The 17220-nt window shown below is 40.5% G+C and overlaps 1 protein-coding gene across 3 annotated transcripts in view; it reads right to left on the bottom strand.

Moving 5' to 3' along the window:
* The window catches only part of pcsk5b (proprotein convertase subtilisin/kexin type 5b), a 121449-nt gene that overhangs the window by 31538 nt on the left and 72691 nt on the right, over positions 1-17220 (bottom strand). The window contains exons 18-21 of one of the 3 annotated variants that reach the window (XM_049578062.1): positions 13670-13773; positions 13379-13517; positions 11346-11461; positions 7902-8475 (exon numbers count right to left, since the gene is read on the bottom strand). In XM_049578062.1, the coding sequence (XP_049434019.1) occupies positions 8369-8475; positions 11346-11461; positions 13379-13517; positions 13670-13773 (466 nt within the window). In that variant the 3' untranslated portion in view covers positions 7902-8368. Of the gene's footprint in view, positions 1-7901; positions 8485-11345; positions 11462-13378; positions 13518-13669; positions 13774-17220 lie in introns of those variants that run through there. The other 2 variants (XM_049578061.1, XM_049578060.1) reach the window with 2 other exon arrangements.

Genomic DNA, 17220 nt, shown 5'->3' with positions numbered 1-17220 from the left:
GGTCTCACTTCCCTTTGAATTTAGCTCTTTGTTTACTTTCCTTACCTCCTTTTCTCCTTTTGTGTTTTGAACTTAACTGCAAATCAGAGTGATTTTATTCACAGACAGGCTCCACAGTTGCTGACGGTAATTTAACATGCTGAATTGGTAGGAAGAGAGGTAGGAGAAGCAACGGTGCGGGAGACATTGCAGCAACAAGGTCCATAGACACTCACCAACAGCCCAACGTTGACTGACAGCCAACCATCGGCTTGGTGTGTCATGGCCTTTAGACTTAAAGGTCTCGAGTGCAGAGTTTAGTTGCATCTAGTGGTGAAATTGCAGATTGCTGTTACAACTGTATGTTCCCTTTTCTCTCCACTGTAGGTCTGTCCAGGTGTGCTGCATTACTTAACGAGGTGCATTGCACCTGGCATGGAGGAGGTGCTTAAGAGCTCCTGTGCCAGCAGCAATGGAGAGAGGCCTCTGGTTGGGGGACTGCTGGTCCTGTTGCCTCTCAGCCTGGGAGTGTTGTTGTCTTGTTTGCTTGTTTATTTGGAAATAAAGTTTTTAAAGTTGTCTTAAGTGGATTTTTTGGATCAGTGATGGAGTTTTGTTCGCCCCATAGGGCCACCAAAGGGTGGGGCGTAACAATTGCAACAAACTGAAAGCTATACCGTGTGCCAAGCGTGTAGGAGAACCATGGTGGCCAACACAAAAACACAGTGGCCCTATCTAGAGCCAGTGTTTGGTTTGTCCGTTCTGGTCTACTGTAGCAGCAACATGGCGGACTCTGTGGAAGACCCACACTCTGTGTAGGTGTAAAAAGCTCATTTTAAGGCAACAAAGACAGAGCGATTCTTATTTTCAGGTGATTATACACTATTGAAACCATAGCTTTCATATTGTATTTGATTACTGCCAATATTTCCCCCTAAATCTTCCACAGTGGACCATTAAAGGGCTGCACCATAAGCGATATTTGACTTGTGTGAGTGACCATGTAATGGCATCATCAGCAGGTCTTTGGCTCAGCTACATGGAGGGGAAGTGAGTCAATAAGAGCAGAGATACAACAGAAGCATCTGCCGTATCATAAAGCAACATTATGCAATAATACCAACTAGTAATTTGGTTGATTTTTACTCCAGAATAAAATGCCTTCCTGCAGCATCATGGCCACATCCTCCACTGTTGAAAATGCTGAAAATGTGCGTAGGTTTTGGAAGGACGGAAAGTTTTTTGTTGCAAAGCGGAGTACAGGCTGGAAATTGAGCTTTGGGTGCCAGAAATCTCAACACCTGGCAAAGCAATTGTTGAGTCACTGACATTGATCAAACGCTTTATCACACTCCAAGTATATTTATATCATTATTGCACAATATGCAGCAGAAAAAGTCATACTTATCAAAAGTGCAATGTTTTAAATAAACTATGTTGACCATATTATCTTTTTTTATGGTGCACAAATACGTTAACTTTGGTCACATTCAGCCAGGTCACACATAATATATATATAAGCTATTGTGTCCAAAGTTGCTAACGGATTGAGAAAGAAGTTCCAGAAAAACCCATCAACCTTCAGCTTCACACTTGGCAACACTGAAAAGAGCCGTAACAAAAGAGGCATAAACATTGTCTCCTATCCCACCTTTGTATTAGACAAAGGTGACAGACACTGGCTCAGGCATATGGATGGAGCTGTGTGTATTTTGTGTGCGTGTGTGTATGTGAGCATCCTTCAAGGCAGCGGCGAGGTTGTCTGTGCTCTCTGGCTTTCTGTGAAAAGCTCAATTGTTCCTTTCAAAACAAAAGAGCTTCTTTGTGTACAAACACAACAGGCGGTGGCTTCCCATTCAGTAGAGCTCTGCTGAAACCATTCAAACAGCCCCCGAATAAACGCCATCACTCTCACTCACTCACTCACACACACACACACACACACACACACACACACACACACAAATTGTCTCTGTCTTTCTGTTTGTCTCCCCCTCACTCACGCACACAAACAAACAGGGAGCCAAGTTCTCAAGGGACGGAAAGCCGCACAACTCCACTCAGCAAAAGCAGACACTTTGGACTCCCACTGCCAGACGGGAGAAGAATGGAGGGGAGAAGAAAGAGAGCCTGTCACTCTGGGGAGTAAAACTTTTCCTCTGTTATGGACTCGGCTGACCTTGTGAGGACATTGACAGTCAGGAGAGAGAGCTCTGTTGGCAGATATCACACTGACATCCACCACACCTGGTGCTGAATCCCAATTCCCTGGCCCTTCCACCTCTTGATACCTGCACATACTTAGGCCAAGAAAGTAGAGGAAAAAGACATATTCACACATCCTGCAGATGGACAAGACTGGAGAATATTAATTGTACTGTTGATTTCATATTGTGTACCTATTACCTCCAGTAAGTTAAGTCAGACTTAATAAATCCCAGCTGGATAGTGTCCTCAGTATTTCTCCTGTCCTAACTATCAGTGTGTCAATTGCCTCAAGGGCAATGTCAGGATTATTACCAAATAATGTCTTTTGGGGAGGGAAGTACAGACAAAACACACATACTGATAACCATGAAGTCCCAGTGATGCCCATCCATGAGTTAGAGCAGGGGTAGGCAACCTGTGGCTCCGGAGCCACATGTGGCTCTTTAGCCCCTGTCCAGTGGCTCCTTGAGCCTTTGAGAAAAGAAGTCTATGGAAATTCCTTCTATGAATCCAAATGTTGCTGAACCTCGATAGCAGTGGCTGGTTAGCTATGGATGCCAAATCCAAAAAAGTAAATTGAATAAAATAGAGAATGTAGTAGTGCGTGGACAGATTTGTTTGCTCTCACTGCCAGCTCTGCAAAATTTAAGTACCAGATAATTATTCATAGTGCCTTAAACAGTGGCCACCTTGTGGTAAAACATATTAACAAATGCTTATTTAGACCATAAGTATATGCTAATTTAGACTTAATAGGCTATTTACCTTGATTATAAGGCTCAAACATGTTTTGCAGCTCCACACAGATTTTTTCAAATTATTTTTGGTCAAAAATGGCTCTTTTAATGGCAAAGGTTGCAGACCCCTGAGTTAGAGCATCATAACCTACAATTTCCCATGACTCCCCACATGATTTAAGTGTCATTAGATGCCAAAATTTGGCAGGATAATGTCAAAGGAGCTGTACGCAACATCCTGAGAATTCAATACAGCAGCAAACCACTATTTGCGATGTAAAGATATAGTGAAGTAATATTGTCTTGAGCAGAAAATGAAGTCACGTTCCCTCTGTGTGTGTTGTAATCTGAGCTTCTCTGTTCTTCGGTGTGGTAGATGGTCCTGCCACGCGTGCATGTTATTGCATGTGAGTCCCTGTGAGTGTATCCCACTGGCTAGCAGTGTTAGCTCCGTCACAACTGTTGCTGTTGTTAGCACTGTTAGCTGCCGGCTCAGCCCCCTCCATGTTGAGAGCTACGTGCAGGCAATCCCAGCTGAGACTCTGAATCATTGAAATGCAGCTTCTTTAATTATGATTAAAATCAGTGCTGGAGACAGCGTAAGCCATGAAAAGAGAATTTTGTTTGTTTAGTAAGGACTGAAATTAGTATTAAAGGTCTAGTGTGCAGGATTTAGGGTAATGTACAGGCAGAAATGAAATATAATAGGTATCTTTTCTTTAGTTTATAATGGCCTGAAAATAAGAATCTTTGTTTTCATTACCTCAGAATAAGCTGTTCATGTCTACGTAAGAAATGGGTCCTCATCCATGGAGATCACCGTGTAACACTGCCATGTCTCTACAGGAGCTCAGAATAGACAGACCAAACACTGGCTCTAGATAGGGTCATTTACTTTCTTGTTTCAGCCACAGTAGCTGGCTGACCCTGCACGAGGACAATGTTGGAATTTTTTATTATTATTTTTTTTAAATGTAAAACTGTTTAAGTGACCACATCTGTTTGTTTTGGGAGAGGAAGAGACCTCTGCGGATAATCTGTCCCCCGGGAAATAACCTTCCGATTGCCTGGTTGTTAAGTTACATGAAAATAAGGTGAGCACACGTTAGCAGGTGCTAGGAGAGCAGCCCATCTCTGACATACCAAACAGCATCAGAGGCACTCTGATTTAAATCCCCATGTCTGTTTGTTTTGGAGAGGAGACCTGCAGGTAAACTGATGCCTGGGAAAATCCTCCTTGAGCGTCTGGATCAGAAATAAGGTGAGCACACAAGTTATTTGAGGAAATAGGTGAGCACACATTAGGGCAAACACTGATTTGTAAAATGAAACTGCGTAATCCTGTGTTTTTAACGGTTTAAATCACCTTGCCTGTTTGTTTTGGAAAGGAAGAGATCTCTGCAAATAATCCAGCTCCTGGTAAAAAAAAACAAAACAAAACAAAACAAAAAACAAACAAACTCCTGAACAATGAACACTGAAGGAATTCTAACCAGGAGAAGTTTTAGTTGGTTGTAATCTGCAGTCCACGTCAGTACATGCTACTAATCCCCCTAAATAGTACACACTGAATGTTTAATGTGCAGGAAGCTGAATGGTTTTTTACTTCTAAATGAATGAGCATGACTGCAGAAAAACATGTCTTGCAGGAATCACACCACATATATGCTGGATTCTTTGTACTGTAGAGTTTTTCTCACACAAACTGAGTGGGCACCTGTAATCGACATCTGTATGCAACCTGGAAATCACCAGCGCAGAGTCACTTACACAGATGGATTGATTTTCCCTGCTTCAGTGTGAAAGAAGTGAAGACAACAGTGCAACCTTAACAGCATCAATGAGCTCTTGAAATGAATGATTTTAAACCCACTCACTCACATTCCTGCTGTTACACATTTGCCAGTGTTACACATAAAATATCAGCTCCACAACACAGATATAAAAAAAATAAAAAAAAGACAGCTGTATGGGGTGACAGGGAGTTCGGCTATAGTTTGGTATAAAACACCTGCTGCGTAGCATGCAGGAGTGCACAATATTTCATAGATACCGCATGTGTATCAAGTCTGATCACTGACATGTTAAATGACATGGCAAGTTTTTATACATTTCCTCTCCAAACAGAAATGATTTTGCAGTAGTATATTATGGCATTATTTACATTATAGGCTTGAAGTTGTTGTTATCTACTGCTACAATATTAATTGCTGCTGTATGGAGAGAAAAGAAAGTGCCAGAAAGCTGAAAAATACATTCTAAATTCAGGGTTGCACCTATAATAAAGCAGCAAAACCTTGCATCACTGACCTGTTTCAAACTTCCATCTAATTGTCAGTGAGTGCACATGTCTCCCTTTAAGTGCTCTGCCTGCGGCATGTGGAACTTTCATTTAATCAATCTGGTTGAGCGCTGAAAAACTAAGTTTGTAGAAGCAATGGTCTGAATTTCAATGATGTTATTCCCTTTTATGAATTTGTTAAAAACAAAACAAAACAAGGAACCTAATATTTTGTCAAGGAAACTGATAAACAAAAACTCTAATGGATGAAATAATACAGATAATAATAATCAATGAAAACTGAAAAGAAAACGAAAACATGAACAGATTAAACATTTTAATAAGAACACTTAAGTAAAAAAAAAAAGATTTTCAAAACTAGGACTTTGAGTAACATTAATAATGCATTGTCACAGATATGTCACAGGTACACAATAAAAACAGCTTTTATACGAGGGGTGTATGTGTGCGTCTACTTCCACACAATCTAGAGTCAATTCAAGTCATCTTAAACAATGACCAAGAATAAGTTTTTGTTAACCAAAACAGGGGAGTCATCAATCTTTATTACAAATCAAGAACCATAACCAGTTGACAGTACAACAATTTATCTAATACTGTAAATGCTCAAGCTGCAGGTGTGAAAACCCGCACAAATAGAATAGGAATCTTAAACATTATATTTGTGGCTCTTTATTAGAAACCAGCACCACCAGAATAACCTTTGAGTTTCACCAGGTAAGGTTCAGAGACAGACAGGAGGAGACCGTCGGCCTTAATGTGAGTACAGTTTTGGCTCAATGTGATTTAACATTACAGACACACCCCTGGTTCTGCAGTGATGCTGTCGGTTCACTTTCAGTTCTCAAGGTTTGATGTCAATATAAAAAAAAACTGATTGCCTTATTGTGTCTGTTTTCTGATTTTTCTTGGGTTGACTCATAGACTGTGTAGTAACGATGTGCAACATGACAGCTCCCCAAAAGTGAAGCCAAAACATCTCGATTGCCCCTGGTGGCTGGCTGCAGTATAGCTCATAAACCCCGCCCATTCTATGTTAGCAGATGGGACGTGGGCCAAATAAAAAGATCAAAGCACACGCTACATTTTTCCCAAAAATGTCATTTTGGGTAGTTCTTATCACGCTGATGTGTGTTTGCGTGTTTGTTCTTCTGATACATTTCGTTGTAACCAGTGGTGTAGTGGAGGATACATGCAGGTATATGGGATATACCCACTTCTTTTTCTGTCTGTTAACGGTATAACCACCTATCAATCACCTAAAAGCCATTGGAATATATAGGCCAGTATACCCACCTCATCAATTACCATTACAACCCTTGTTAAAATGAGTTATTTGATGCTATAAAAAGGACATCTGATGTCATGACTGACAGCTGTGTGTGCAAACTGGTGTGCTCCCGTTTAATGACATGGCCTAGGATTGGTCGGACAGATGTATGGGTGGGAACTCGAGAAATGACATCACCAGTACAAGATGGCAACAGCAATACCCTGGATATTTTGGCTTCATTTTTGTACAGTTGGAAGCAGCAGAGACATGTTGCCCATCCTTATAAACAGTCTATGGATTGATAGAACTTGAAGTTTAAATCCCAAATGTGCTTCTATATTCAATTTTGAAGAAAATTCTTTTTCTGAAATATCTGAAAGCAAAACCATCACAGCTCTGATTTGCACCACCGCAGTTTGCTGTCTGTCCGTCTGTCTGTGAGAGACCTTTTTACCTGCACGTGAAACGTGAGAACGACAGAATATTTTCTGCGCCGGTCATTGACCTTCTGTGTTGAAAGTGTAGAGCAATACTTCAGTTTGATATGCATTGCCATTACAATGGAATGACGAAGAGTACAAACTTCTAAAATTCTATTTTATTTGAGGACAGTAACATGTAGGGATGCACCGATACAGATAAAATATAATAATCGGACAAAATTCCCTTTATTGGGGTCACATATGGCAAAACTAAACTGACACACAGAAGAATTCCCTGTAACAAATATGAGCTATATTTCAATTATTCTATCCAGTGACAACAAAGTAATGGTGGAGCTTTAAATTGTTCTGTCACAGTAATGGATGGAATCAATACTCAGTTTTGGGCAAAACTTTAGAAACCAGAATCTGCACCATGAGTGAAAAATGGGCATCGGTGCATCCCTAGTACCACGAATTCATTATGACTCACTGCAGCGTTTCCTTCCCTGCAGAAAGCTCCGGAAGGAATGACTATCGACTCGTCTTGTAGTACCTCTGGAATGAATCAATGCTGTCTGGGCTTACATTAAGAATTAATGGCATTCTCCTACACACACCAATAAAGACAAACACACACACTATTCAGAGGGCAGGTTCATGTTTTTAAATAAATGAAATGAGGTGATTTTGGTCAGTAACGTGCATCAGTCTTCAGATACGATGACACTGTAGCATCTAACTTCAAGTGGTTGCTGATTGATGTGTCTGAGTTCATGTTCATGAGAGTGGTATGTATATCCGTCTGTGTGTATAACCGTGTGTGTGAATTTGTCTTCCCTCCCCTACACAGCCAAAGTCAGCCCAGACAGACATTATTTTCACATTACTGAGTGAGCTTCTTTTTTTTTTTCCTTTCACGTATATTTACAGGCAGAAAAACCAGGGCCTTTCCTTCTGTATATTCACTTTCCATCTGCTTATCATTAACACTGGAAAGAGAGGAGGAAGAGGAGCCAAAATAAAAATGCACACAGACGTATTCAGAGATTCACAGGCTCAGTGGCTCCTGTTTTAAGCTATGCTTCCTACACTGGCAACAAAAAAGAAGGTTCAATTATTTTGGCATCGATGCTTTGGTAACAAAATACCGACACGTTTTATTCTTTTGTTTGTTTTCACTTTTGTTTTCATTTGCTCGTTTGTTCTTGAAATAAGTCCCAGTCATTTTACACCCTGACCACGTGTGTGTGTCCCCGTACAGAAAAAAGGTAGGTTTGTTGTAGTCCTGTCATCGCACCTCCGATGCAGTCCCTTTAAGAGGCACAGATTCTCTTATAAATTATGTGACTGTGAATGAGTGGGCAGGGGGGTTTGAGAAGGAGGGGTGCCCCCTGTGCCCCCATGTCCCCCCTGCACTCCCTTTATGCCCAGTGAGTACGTCCCGTCACCCCTTTTGCGAGCACGTTCTGCAGCACAGTTGCTGCAGCACTTTCCTCTGGCAAAGATTGTTCTTTTTAACGAGCACGCAGAAACTGCCTTCCGCCCAAGATTCTTCATTTGCTTTCCACAGACCAGGAAGAAGAGATACAAGGGGAGTTTGGAAGGAGGGGAGTGGGAAGACATGCACACACACACACATAACACACATAACATACATAACACACACACACACACACACACACACACACACACAGGGCAGAACCATTAGAAATGGTTGAGTGGGAGGCAGAGCCGTGTGATTGGTCAGGAGAGGGTTCAGGTGACAGGAAGAGTTTTTTGATCCAATCACAGGTGATGTTCATCGAGGCGGAAAATTATTGTTGTCCAGAGGAGTGATTGGATCCACATCGGAAGAGAGGGAAAACAGATTTGGGAGAAAAACAGAGAGAGAGAGAAAAACAAACATCACACAATTAGCAAATTGAAGATTTTTTTGAAATTCACATCTTTGTGTATCACAGAAAACTTAAAGCGAACCACCCGTCTGTCCAAACTGTGAGCCAATCAGACACTTTTTTTTCCCGGTCACTTTGGTTTAGGGAGGTTGGAAACAGACGGAGTGTGCACTTTAAGTAGTCATCATCAACAGAAAGGTCAAACAGCAGACATTTTTTCTCCTCAGAGCTTTATCTCATCACTGCAGACTTTTTGTTTTTTAAGTTGAAGGTCATGACTAGCATGCAGTCAAAGCCTCATAATCAGACCATCACCTCAGGCAGTTAGTGAGAGACAGGAATATTTACACTGAAAGATCCATAAGCCAAACATGCAGAATTCGGAAAACACTAGAACATAGAGTAAAGACAGAAACAAAGGATGCAAGCATAGCGCAAGTAAAGATCTGAAAATTACTGTAAAGAAGCAGATTAAATGGAGCACTACAAAAAATAAGAAAAATGTGAGTGTATGTTGATTCTACAAGAAACCTTTGAGCCAAGGCAACGTGACAAAGTACAGTAAAAACACCAGAAAAAAAGTATTGGAGTTTTTGTTAAAACGAGAAGAATGTGCGAGTGTGTAATCCCAGAGAGGTTTTATATTAGTAATATGCAAAACATGAGTGAGACCTTCAGATAAAGAGCACAAAAGGCAAAAGCAAGGACAGAGCGCCCTGCTGCTTTGGAGCAGTTTGATTCAAGACGTTAGAACAAAGTTCAAACATTTAAAAGAAGGCCACAGGTGAATCCTTAGCCTTTACTTAATAAAGATATCTTTTGAATTAATTCTTTATACCCGGTGGGATATAACAAACTTAAATTCATCTGGAGATGCAAAATAGTCTCAGGGAGAGTTGAGCCTTTGGCTCTTTGATCAGCTGAGATTGTTTCGACCACAGTTTGTGTACTTCTGCGAACATTTTGAAAAAATACTGCTGTGAATCAAATTGTATTACACTGAACAAAAATATAAACCCAACACTTTTGTTTTTGCTCCCATTTTTCATGAGCTGTAGAAAACTTTTTCTACATACAGAAAAGACCATTTCCCTCAAATATTGTTCACAAATCCGTCTAAATCTGTGTTAGTGAGCACTTCTCCTTTGCCGAGATAATCCATCCCACCTCACAGGTGTGGCATATCAAGATGCTGATTAGACAGCATGAATATTGCACAGGTGTGCCTTAGGCTGGCCACAATAAAAGGCCACTCTAAAATGTTCAGTTTTATCACACAGCACAATGCCACAGATGTCGCAAGTTGAACCATTGAGCCAGCCATTGAAGAGGAGTGGACCAACATTCCACAGGCCACAATCAACAACCTGATCAACTCTATGCGAAGGAGATGTGTTGCACTGCGTGAGGCAAATGGTGGTCACACCAGATACTGACTGGTTTTCAGACCCCCCCAATAAAGCAAAACTGCACATTTCAGAGTGGAGTTTTATTGTGGCCAGCCTAAGGCACACCTGTGCAATATTCATGCTGTCTAATCAGCATCTTGATATGCCACACCTGTGAGGTGGGATGGATTATCTCGGCAAAGGAGAAGTGCTCACTAACACAGATTTAGACAGATTTGTGAACAATATTTGTGATAAATGGTCTTATGTGTATATAGAAAAAGAAATTAGATCTTTGAGTTCAGCTCATGAAAAATGGGAGCAAAAAGAAAAGTGTTGCATTTATATTTTTGTTCAGTGTATAAAGGTATGTTTTTCCTGCTGTGACTCCGGTCAACTCAATGCTCTCGCTGGTTTAAGCCTTTACAGATATCTCACTTCAGATCATACTAGTATGCACTAAAACCAGGTGTCTGCAGGTATCAGACATTTAATTTAATTCTTTCTAAGTTATTTCAAGATAGATTTGTAATATGAAAAGATTTGTAATATGAATATGGACTTTTGCACAGAAGAACTTGACTGATGAATCTCACAATTCAAAATCTAATGACATCTAGGGCTAATATTCATAAAATCTAATTTAAGATGACTTTATCATGCACATAACTGTACATATTTCTTATGTTTACTTTTATTCTATTCTTGTTTATTCTATTGATGTATATATTGTAGTTACATTTCACACTTACAGCACAGTGATGATATATATTTTATTCTTAATATTTTAATATCTTAAGTACTAGTGTTAAACACTGTAGCGTGATGCACATTCTATTTTTAATTTTAAAGTACATTTTATTTTATTGCTTTATAATTACATACCTCTATTTCATACTCTTATTCTTACTTCTTATAATTCTCTATTCTTTACATCTAAGCGACTGTAATGAATCACAATTTCCCCTCGGGGATCAATAAAATATTTCTGACTCTGATTCTGAAGACATTTTAGACTTTTTTTAAAGACCTGCAGACACCCTGATGACGATCCACTGCCTGTGAGAGGCAGTGCAACAAGTTAAAAAAAAACAAACACATCGAGCTCATCTTGTAGATAAGAGAGTTGACAACTCACCATCTTTGCAGATGGTGCTGACCACACAGGCTCCTGCCTCCAGATTGTAACCAGTGACACAGCTGCTGCAGTTCTGTTCACCGGGCCCCAAGCACTCGTAGCAGCTATGGTCACACCTGTCGATGGTTGGAGGAAGAGTTAGAAAGCAGTCCATGCAGCTCTGTGCTGTCCTCACATATCCTCTACAAGGTTAGAGGAGTTTCAGATATCTTTCTGTTAGTTTTTGCCTTTATAGTCATTGATTTTCTTCAAAGATGCATCACTGTAGAACTGTCAATTTTCCAATTTGCTGCTCTCAAATATACTCAGATCGCTGAACTACAAGGAAACTGACCAATGTGGTCTTAAATAACGAAGCCCAAGAATAAATCAAAATATTCTTTGAAAACAGAAACATAAATCTTTATGAGACTTTTGATTTTTTTTTGCAGTGAGCTAGTTGGTAAGAATACATAGAGTCATATTCAGTTTTGTGTAAATATCAACTGCAAAGAGGGAAAAACATTTGTGTCACCTGAGTAGACATTTAAGCATGTATGTTTTTTCCTACTTTTGTTATGTCCTGGTGTGCATCATAAGTGTATAAACACAACCAGGGACAAAACAGCGACCCATCAGAGTACAAATAAAACATTATGGTACTGCTTTAATTCGTTTATGATTTTCATTTCTAAACTGTAATTTATTGCTTTGGCCCTTCAAGTGTATACCAGTAAGCAGTGTTTGCAAAGCACTGGAATTTCTAGATTGATGTAAGACATGAAGTTTTTAAAACAGTCGTTACCATAACAGAAACCGGATAGGATAATATCCGAAATAACCCTCTTGCAACAAGAAAACAGTTCTCACATTGAGTGTGAAAATGGCGCAATGATTGGAAATGATCTGACCAGGAGGGAACTGACAGAGAATTAAGAAATCAAATAAAGTAAAGGGTCAAGTGAGTAATAAATAAGTCAAGGAGGGAGGCAAGTTCACCTCAAGGAACGATAAGAAAAGCAGACAAGACGTCTGACTCTGTGGAGGAGTTTGACTGTGGGTGTGATAGGAGGCAAAGCAGTCGTCAAACTGTCATCAAACAGGAATATGAGCATGTTTACATGTTCTTTCCCTCCTTTTTCTCCTCAGGTTAACATAGGTGAAGAGTGAAGTAATGGAGCTGTGGAAAAACTGCAAAGTGCAACCAAGGGCAGTTCTGAAAGGCTTGTTAAAAGGCATGTTTAAAGTTTTTCTTTATTTTCTGTCATAGATATATGATGTCAGATGTCGAAACTATACGTGGCCAAAATAAGGTTAAAATCCCTGTGAGCAAATATCTCAGGCTTCAAACCTTTCCAACATTTTTTTACTTTCAAGATAAGGTGACTTTCAGATGGTGACAAATTTCTTCACATGGTCATTTGCTCCAGGCACGCTGCTGTAAGTATTTACACTGAGCAGCCTACATGGATACATGTAGCTACACATTAGTGTCAGGGAAAATTTGGATCACATTCCTGCTGGAACATGTCCAGTTGTGGAGATTTTATTTGCAATTTTTCAAGGTAGAAAGAGCCGCTGTTTTACTTTACAGTTATTCCCCGGCTGCAGTGATAGTGCAGAGATGTCAAGATTTGTGAGATCTAGAATCACAGACCAATTAGAGCAGACTGTGCTTTTTCGGGAGAGGGGCGCCAAAACAAAGCGCATCAAACAGAGGGTGAATATATGTTCCAGCACAGATATTGTGAGGAAAATACAGTGTTTTTGACCATTAAAGCATGTAAACATGTATTTGGGTTTCAGGTTTCAGATCTTACTGTCAGTTATTTATTTGAGAGATTAATATGTGCACGCACTTAACCGATTGCATGCTTACACTATCCAAGGCAACCTCCCCTACATTCCTGAGCACATGGCACAAGTAGTGCTTGAAAAAGTTAAGAAACATACACTTGATTTGCTAAAGCTTTAGATTTCCTTTTTTATATTTGTAGACCGGAGATCTACAAGGTCACTGTGGTGACGAGGTGTTGGCAGGTGTGCTGACTCACTTCTTACAGGACCTCTGAACCTGCCCGTTGTCTGAGGTCTGCTCTGACAGGTAGTAGCCAGTGCTGCATGTTGACACACACCGCCAGTCCTCAAGTAAGTAGCCGTCTGCACACTTTGTGCACGCCTCTATACCTGTGCCTACAAAACACACAGACACACACTTTAGAAACATTGTTAGAACATTATAAATCAAATGATAAACAAACAGACGTTAAAGTACTGCTAAACAACATAAGAACACACTGATGTACATGATAAATTTAACTGTAGTAAGTGTTACGACTTCCTACCTGCGCAGGTGGCACATGCCCGATGACAAGGCTCACAAGTCCTTCTGTGGCCATTGTAATAAGTTCCTGGGTCACAGGTCATTTGACACTTGTTTCCTTGAAGACTAGACAGAGAAACAGAAAAAGACACATCTTCATACCTTTAGAATTAACACCAGGAAGAAAAAGCAAGTAAAAATAAGTCATTTCCTTTTAAGTACCAACATAAAATTCATCCAGATGGCAGCACGTGAGTTTAAGAAAGGTTAAGAAAAAACAATATTCTCTTATTTCCAAACTGTTTGCTGCAAAACAGCTCCAGTGTGTAGGACTTAGGGGGATAAATTGGCAGAAACTAAATCTAACATAAGTATGTGTTCTTTAGAGTAAAATCACCTGAAATAAGAAATGTCATCTTTCATTACCTTAGAATGAGCCATCTATATTTACATAGGGAGCAATCCTTGTTTACTGAGTCTGCCATGTTGCATCGTCATGTTTCTACAGTAGCCCAGAACGGACAAATCAAACACTGGCTCTAGGCACGGGCATTCACATGTTCGTGTCAGCCATTGTACTTAACAGCCCCTCCACGATGTGCCAAACAGCATTGGAAAAACACTGATTTTTAAAGTGAAACTGCTCCATTTGGTGTTTCTACTGGTTTAAATCACCTTGTCCATTTGTTTTGAAAAAGAGGAGATGTCTGTGGATATTTCGGCTCCTGGTACAAAACGTCCTGAACACTGAAGGAATTCTAACCAGGAGAAGTTTCAGCTAGTGGCAATCTGCAATCCTCACCGCTAGATGCTACTAAATCCCACACACTGCTGTTTTAAATTTTGCCCGTTAAAACCAGCTGTTACTAAGGAATTTTCTGTAGAAATTTCTTCATGGTAATAATTGAGGAAGAATGAATAAAAACGAAACAGCTGCACCACCAGTGATACCAAGCGGGTGTACACATTAGCTGCTGGCCTAGTTTACTTTTTCACTGATGTGCAGGAATACTGTTTCCTCCACATTCAACTGAAGTCAAAGGGAATTTGTTGTTTTTAAGAAATATATATAAGAGATTTTCCAAGTGCCAGATGTTTGTGTCGAGCTAAGTTAGGAAGTAGGTTTGGAGGTTATAAAGTCAATCCTGTGAAGTCACAGTGAGGACAGGTTGGTGAGCTTGTCGCGCTAAACTGAAAAACAGCTGGTCCGCGTTAGCTAACGTTTCCCAGAAACGATCTCGTCTGGTCCCCTCTTCCTCCTCGGCTCCTAACCAGCCATGAATGGTGTACTGAATGGAGGACTGTGTGTGTGTGCATGTGTGTGTGCGAGCATGTGTCTTGCTGTGGTCTCGCTGGCATTCAGAGGAAATTATGGCTTACAAGTGTCCCCACCTCCACCTCTGGCTACACTGAACACTTAAAGCTGGGTTCAAGACCGCAATATGTTTAAGCGCTTCACAAGTGTTTCTTTCATGACCTATCAGGAATTCCAGCACTCTGAAACGCCCTATCCTTTGTCAGGTCAAGTGTAGTTGGGGCGGTTTGAAAAGGCTGCTGTGGAAGTGGCCAGAAAATGAACTGCAACATGTCTGCATGGATAACTAAATGGCTTAGATCAGAGGTTCTTCAAAGTGACGACCACAACCCAAAATGGGCAACAGCTCCACTTCTTGTGGGTCTCCGCATGACATGAGTGTATGTGGGCTTTAATAAGCCCGGGTCATGGGGTGAAACTCTGTTTACGCAATTTGGGTCCCAAGTGGAAAACAGTTGGGAAGCCCTGGTTTCACTGGTTCATGCTGAGAATCCAAACCACAGTGCAACACAATATGCTGGTCTAAATTAGCAACACTGTGTTTCTGCAGTGTTATGAAGAGGATGAACACAAAAGGTTTTTATCCTGAAACCACAACACTGACATTTAAGCCAAATTGATGCAAAAGACAAAACCTGAGGTATTTGTTCATAGAACGACGGAGGACGGGCTGTAATGCTAGATCTTCATATGAACAAGCTGTGATTAATATCAGCTGCTCTGGTAGCAGCAGGCATCGAACGTTAACGGGTTGTCCAACACAGAGCCCATAGACACCATGTTGCCAATGAAACCATATATTTAGGTGAGTTGTATATGAGCCTCATACACATGGGAAACATTAAAGGAACAATTCATCCCATGAATCAAAAATACATATTTTTTTACCCACAGTGCTATTTATTAATCTGACTGTGTTGGTGTGAGTTGCCGAGCGTTGGAGATATCAGCCGTAGAGATGTCTGCTTTCTCTCCAATATAATGGAGCTAGATGGCACTCAGCTTGTGGAGCTCAAAGTGCAAAAAAAACCAAAACTTGATATGAGCAGTTTCATGTAAGAACTCATTTCTGTCTGTCTAACTACACCCGCCACCCGAAGCGATCATCTACTGCTAGCTCACCTAGCACCACTGAGGTAGCTTATGTTACAGCTGAGCCGACGAGGACAACATTAATGTTTACATCCTACGCTGTCAAAAGCATGAGCCTCTCGTCCATTAGTCGTACAATTGGCAGGGGTAGTTTGGTAGAAAGAAAATAGTCCCTACATGAAACTGCTCGCAACAAGGTCTGTGGATTATCTTCAGTAACCCGGTCATGGTGTCTGGAAAGAGTCATTGCTGTTACATGGTTGTGGGTACATTACATCAGAGAGAAGGCAGACATCTCGACGGCCGATATCTCCAACCCTCAGCAACTCACACCAACACAATCGAGACTGATAAATAGCACTACAGATAAGAAGAAGAGTATGTATTTAGATTTTGGGGTGAGCTCAGGATCTCCAGTTCCTGTCCACATGTTGAAGTGTCCTTGGGAAAGACACACTGCTTTGGAGAAAAGCATTATGTAAATACAGCCAATCAACATTATGGCAGGAGGTATGCTAGAAACAAACTAGTTTGTACAACTTGTTGTCTGATCGCATTTATAGTCAGGCATGTTTTTAGCTGTTCTAAACAGCCACACTTGACGGTGGACCAAAACTTCGGACGTCACAGTGAGGAGGTGAAACGTGGACATTTTCTGTCAATCTTTCCTTGAAGATTAATAGTGTTGCATTTGTTTGTACATACAAAAAGTGATAACTAGTTGTGTGAAGAATAAATGACGAGAGCTTGAGAGAGAAGCAACACAGCTGGTGTGTAAGTGTGAGAATGTCAGACTGTAGGCTTTGAAATCTTACAAAAGCTGTCTAACATCACAAAGGTGTGAGGAGAGGAGGGTTTTAGACACTATGAACCACCCAGAAAGTACTTTCTTTTAAGTAAACCAACACCTTTGGAGTTGCAGTGGTTAAGTAGTTGAAATGGAGCCTCGATGCAACTTTGAAAATTTGTGTTCAATCAAATCCCCCATGCTGTTTTTGTTAAGAGGAAACTCAGTGATTGTTAGGTTTGAAGCAAATCTTGCTGCACCTTTACTATGGTAAAAAAATTGAAACACAGCAAGTTTTAAGGCGCATAATCACACGTTATGTAGCAACGGACACAGCAAGACTGAAATCACTTCCTGTCAAAACACTAAAATTAATAAT

Source organism: Epinephelus fuscoguttatus, linkage group LG6 (genome assembly GCF_011397635.1).
Source record: "Epinephelus fuscoguttatus linkage group LG6, E.fuscoguttatus.final_Chr_v1".
Taxonomy (NCBI): domain Eukaryota; kingdom Metazoa; phylum Chordata; class Actinopteri; order Perciformes; family Serranidae; genus Epinephelus; species Epinephelus fuscoguttatus.
The sequence above is the reverse complement of the archived record's forward strand: the minus strand, read 5'-3'. Positions and strand labels throughout refer to the sequence as shown.